General features: G+C 60.1%; 3 protein-coding genes across 3 annotated transcripts; all 3 read left to right on the top strand.

The window, feature by feature from the left end:
* Positions 1–93: 93 nt before the first annotated feature.
* Positions 94–444, top strand: DQ04_11511000 (hypothetical protein; the record flags this gene model as incomplete). Its single annotated transcript, XM_009316541.1, has 1 exon — positions 94–444. The coding sequence occupies one exon, from the start codon at positions 94–96 to the stop codon at positions 442–444; it is 351 nt and encodes a 116-aa protein (XP_009314816.1).
* Positions 445–1,372: 928 nt separating this feature from the next.
* DQ04_11511010 (hypothetical protein) lies at positions 1,373–2,551 on the top strand (the record flags this gene model as incomplete). Its single annotated transcript, XM_009316542.1, has 1 exon — positions 1,373–2,551. The coding sequence occupies one exon, from the start codon at positions 1,373–1,375 to the stop codon at positions 2,549–2,551; it is 1,179 nt and encodes a 392-aa protein (XP_009314817.1).
* A 487-nt stretch (positions 2,552–3,038) lies between these two features.
* On the top strand, positions 3,039–4,787 carry DQ04_11511020 (hypothetical protein; the record flags this gene model as incomplete). The annotated part of the gene is made up of 1 exon (XM_009316543.1): positions 3,039–4,787. One exon carries the CDS (start codon positions 3,039–3,041, stop codon positions 4,785–4,787), a length of 1,749 nt encoding a protein of 582 aa, XP_009314818.1.
* Positions 4,788–4,833: the final 46 nt, after the last annotated feature.

Consider the following 4,833-nt stretch of genomic DNA (forward strand, 5'->3'; position numbering starts at 1 on the left):
CACTCACACGCCGAGAACAACCGCATCAGGGTTGATGTATTAAAGCGCCAACTGGAAACTGGGGCGGGGAGCACCACCAGCGGTGCGAAGGAGATGAAGGAGTCTGCGGAGTACGCGGAGTGGGCGCAAGACTCGGCCGCTGAAGCCCTCCAGAAGGTGGGCAGCCTGATGTCCCGTGTGAAGCGGGGCCTCCCCGCCGAGATCCGGAACGTTATGGCTGAGGAACGCGCCGCGAATGCCCCAGACCGCAGTGTCTTGCAGAAGGCGGATCGGGCTCCCGCGAAGGGGCGCAGCCGTGGAGCGGCGGACGGTGCGGCGGCAGAGCTCCCAGCGGAGAAGGCGGTGATGCCAGGAGAGGCAGAGGCAGTTGCGAAGGGGGCAGGGGCGACAGACCGTCTGCAGAATGCCCCTGAGCCGGCTCCTTCCTCAGGTGCGCTCCGATGAGGTGAACGCTGCGGCGCTGACTTCGTTGGATGGAAGTGGCAGCCCTGCGCCAGTGCATGCACCGCTGCTGCCGCTGTTGTTGTTGTTGGGTACCGCAGCCTGCCTTGCCATCTGCTGAACAGCGTGTTGGTGGAGTGGGGGTGTTGCTCAACGTGTAAGCGCGTGCCGGCGTGTGGGACTAAACTTCCCCCACACTAAGAGACTGTTTTTTGTTTTGCTTTTTTTGTGTTTTTGATTGCACCAGCTCTGTTTCTCTTGCGCTGCGGTCGAGGCCGCCTTGCGAAGCGCACTGGAGACCCGAGCCACATCCTTCCCCCTTCTCTCTTGCAATGTGTGGCGTCGAAGGTGGCGGGGTGGCGCCCAGTCGGTGGCTGCCGCGCCTCTTGTTCCGCCCCATCGTTGATACACACTGCGCCTATATGGACACACACCGCCCAACCAAAAGCATACAACCATGTATAGACGTATGGATTTGCACCATGATATGCCGTTTTGTTTCGTCTGGTAAAGCCTGAGCGTGCGCATTGCTGTGCGCCGCCTTCTATATTGTCTTTCCAATATATGACTCTCCTTTGTGTGACGTGTCACGCTGTGCGCGTTCACTCTCGCGTATGGCACTGACATTGCACACTGAGGCACACACCCAGCAGTACGCGTAGCTGCACTGTACGTGCGTGTACAGCGCCGCCATGGGTGTGCTGTTCTCCCATCTTTCTTCTTGGTAATTTGGTTTGTTTTCTTTTCCCCTGGGCATTGTGTGCGGCGCCCCTCGATTGTTTTTGGTTTCCATCCGAGTGACGCCTCTTTGGTGCGGTGCGCCGTTTGGCTGCTGCTCTCTCCTCTGCTGTGCCTCTGCGTGTGCCCTATTTGCTCTGTGCGTGCCCTCTCCCGCCCCGCAGAGACACCAGGTACCTCTCAGGCTATTCCAATGTCCGTGCGGCGCCGCGTGCTGTGTGTGCTGACCGTTGCGCTGTGCTGCTACTGTGGGTGTGTGGCTGCCGCCGCTGCGCCGAAAGATGCAATCGCTGAGGGCGGAGATGGGGGACGTGGCAAAGAACTGCTGGACCGAGCGGAGGCGGCTTATGAACGCACCGCGGAGTCGGCGAAGGCTGCCTTCCAGGCGGCTCAAGAGGCCATCACCGTCATTGTGTCAGCGGAGCTGGAGCGAGTGCGGGCCTTCCATGCGGTGAAGGAGGCGGCGGACGAGAAGAATGCGCTCGAGGCTGCATTGTATCCGCGGAACGGGCCTGCTTCGACGGACGCAACTGAGCAGGCAAAGCTGAGAAGGGCCGAAGAACGTGTGAAGGAGTTGACGAGGCACGCCACAGCGGCGGGCGATACGGCCCAGCGCGCCATGCATGCAGGCAAAGTGTCCCTTGATGCCGTGAGGAGGACACACTCACACGCCGAGAACAACCGCATCAGGGTTGAGGTCTTGAAGCACCAACTGAAAACTGGGGCGGGGAGCACCACCAGCGGTGCGAAGGAGATGAAGGAGTCTGCGGAGTACGCGGAGTGGGCGCAAGGCTCGGCCGCTGAAGCCCTTCAGGAGGCTGAGAGGCTGCTGTCAGAGGCGAAGCAGGGCCTCCCCGCTGAGATCCGGGACGCGTTGGCTGAGGAGAGTGCCGTGAGGGTCGCGGAGCGCAGCGGCTTGCAGGAGAGGCCGCAGTGTCCCGCGAAGGGGCGCAGCTGTGGAGCGGCGGACGGTGCGGCGGCAGAGCTCCCAGCGGAGAAGGCGGTGATGCCAGAAGAGGCAGAGGCAGTGAAGCTTCTTACAGAGGCAAAGGATCATGCGTCGACGGCAGAAAAGAACATGAATGTCGCACAACAGCACGCCGGTGGTTCAGAGTCTGCTACTGCTGAGGCTAGTTCTGGAGACGCTGCAGATGCCGTGCAGTTGTCGACGACATCCACCGCAGGTGAGGCGGGGGCTGCAAAGCAGGGCGCTGATGCTACTGGACTGAGCGGAGATCTGTCTGGAGTGAACGGCGTGACTCCTGACGCTGTGAAGGTGACTGGGCCGGACGGCAGTGGGAGCCCTGCGTGGGTGCGTGGGCCGTTGCTGCTGCTGTGGTTGGGTGTCGTGGCTTCTCTGGCCGTGTGCTGAGTGGTGCCTGGAGCGGAGCGGTGCCCCGCCGTTAATGATAGTTGCGTGCATCCCCGTGGGCCGAAATTCCCCCCGCCCAGGATCTTTCATTTTTAACTCATTGCTGTTTCACCGTTGGTGTATTGGGCGCTAATTCTTTTGCTTTCTACGCCATTCACTGCGCCCTGCGTGGTTGGGGGCGAGTGGGGCGTCTGTTTCTTTTCTTGTTTGGGCCTTTGCTCTGCGCACGACTGCGCGTCGCCCTTTTATTCTTTTTTCCTTTGTTTGGGCAAATGTTTTCTTTTCCCCTGGGCATTGTGTGCGGCGCCCCTTGATTGTTTTTGGTTTCCATCCGAGTGACGCCTCTTTGGTGCGGTGCGCCGTTTGGCTGCTGCTGCTGCTCTCTCCTCTGCTGTGCCTCTGCGTGTGCCCTATTTGCTCTGTGCGTGCCCTCTCCCGCCCCGCAGAGACACCAGGTACCTCTCAGGCNACCTCTCAGGCTATTCCAATGTCCGTGCGGCGCCGCGTGCTGTGTGTGCTGACCGTTGCGCTGTGCTGCTACTGTGGGTGTGTGGCTGCTACCTCGCAGAAGCCTGTCCAGCTGTCGAGTGGCGTCGGGCGCCACCACGCCTCGGCACCCGGGGGGCTGGCGCATCCTGCCGGCAGCGGTGCGGCGGTGACTGCTGGGGGCTCAGGCCAGGACCAGCCAGCTCCAGCAGCGGCCGGTGCGGAGCCAAACGGGAAGGTGGCGCCGGCTGCGAAGGCGGCGGAGAGCGCCCGCGCAACGGCTGATAGTGCCAGTGAAGCGGTGTCCATTGCAACCAAAGCAAGGGAGGCGATTGAGGAGGCAGTGAAATTTGCTGAGGAGGTCAAGAAGAATGCAACAGTGGCACTGGAGGCTGCTACCAATGAAGCCAAAAAGGACCAGAAAACAAATGGGGAATGTCCTGCGTTGACGCTCAATCCATTGACTCTAACGACAGTGACTCCTACTAATCCAGGGACTTCTCCTTCAAGTGCCGGTGTCGCACAAGTGCCAGCATTGGAGGCCGCACAAGAGGGGGCTGCAGTAGATCCCGGCTGTCTCCCAACGGAGAAAATGATGGGCTTCGTGAATGAAACGGCGGCGATGGTTGAGAAGATTGAAAAGGCTATGGATAAGACACGGGAAGCCACGCTGGAACTAAACAATACGGTGGATGAGATACAGAGGACAGTGAAGCATGCTAACGATGCAAAGGTAAAATCCACCGCCGTGATGGAGACGGTCAGTGCGGCGCAGGGGGCAGTGAAGAATGCGGCGGCGAAGGCAGCAAGTGCAAGGAAGCAGTGCGAGGCGGCAGGAGCGAAGTGTGAGGCGGCCGCAGCGAAGGCGCAGAAAGCTGTTTCCTCGGCGATAAAGATGGCCGAGGATGCAAAGAACAGCGCCACACTGGCAGCAGAAAAGGCTGGGAAGGCACTGGGCACTGCGACGGAGGTAGCGCAAGCCGTTGCCCAGGTGTTGAAGGACGGCGTGCAGGCGGCAACGAATGCCGTAGCAGAAGCAGATACCAAGAAACAGAAGCCAGTGCAGGACGCCGAGACAGCCCCGAGGAATGAGGAGGACGTAGAAACGCCCAGAAGAGGTGCCGCACCGATTGAGATCAAAAAAGAAATGACTCCCGATGAGCGCAGGGAAGAATTGAAGAAACTGCCGACCGACCTCACGATCAAATTGAAATCTGAGGATGTGCTTGCGAAACTCAAGCTAACAGCAGATATTGCCACGCTTGTGGCCGACAGCGCGAAGAAGGTTAAGGAGGCTGCTGCCAATACTGCGGTGACAGTACGGCTTCTTACAGAAACAAGGGAACACGCGTTGAAGGCAGAACAGAACATGAATGCCGCGCAGCATAACGCTGAGGCTGCGGTGACTGCTGAGGCTGAGGCTGCTGAGGCTGTCGTGTCTGCTACTGCTAAGGCTAGCTCTAAAGAAGCTGCAGTGTCTGCTGCTGCAGAGTCTGCTACTGCTGAGGCCATTTCTGAAGACGCTGCAGATGCCGTGCAGTTGTCGACGACATCCACCGCAGGTGAGGCGGGGGCTGCAAAGCAGGGCGCTGATGCTACTGGACTGAGCGGAGATCTGTCTGGAGTGAACGGCGTGACTCCTGACGCGCTGATTTCGACTGAGCCGGACGGCAGTGGGAGCCCTGCGTGGGTGCGTGGGCCGTTGCTGCTGCTGTGGTTAGGTGTCGTGGCTTCTCTGGCCGTGTGCTGAGTGGTGCCTGGAGCGGAGCGGTGCCCCGCCGTTAATGATAGTTGCG

Source organism: Trypanosoma grayi (genome assembly GCF_000691245.1).
Source record: "Trypanosoma grayi strain ANR4 Tgr_1151_V1, whole genome shotgun sequence".
Lineage (NCBI taxonomy): Eukaryota > Euglenozoa > Kinetoplastea > Trypanosomatida > Trypanosomatidae > Trypanosoma > Trypanosoma grayi.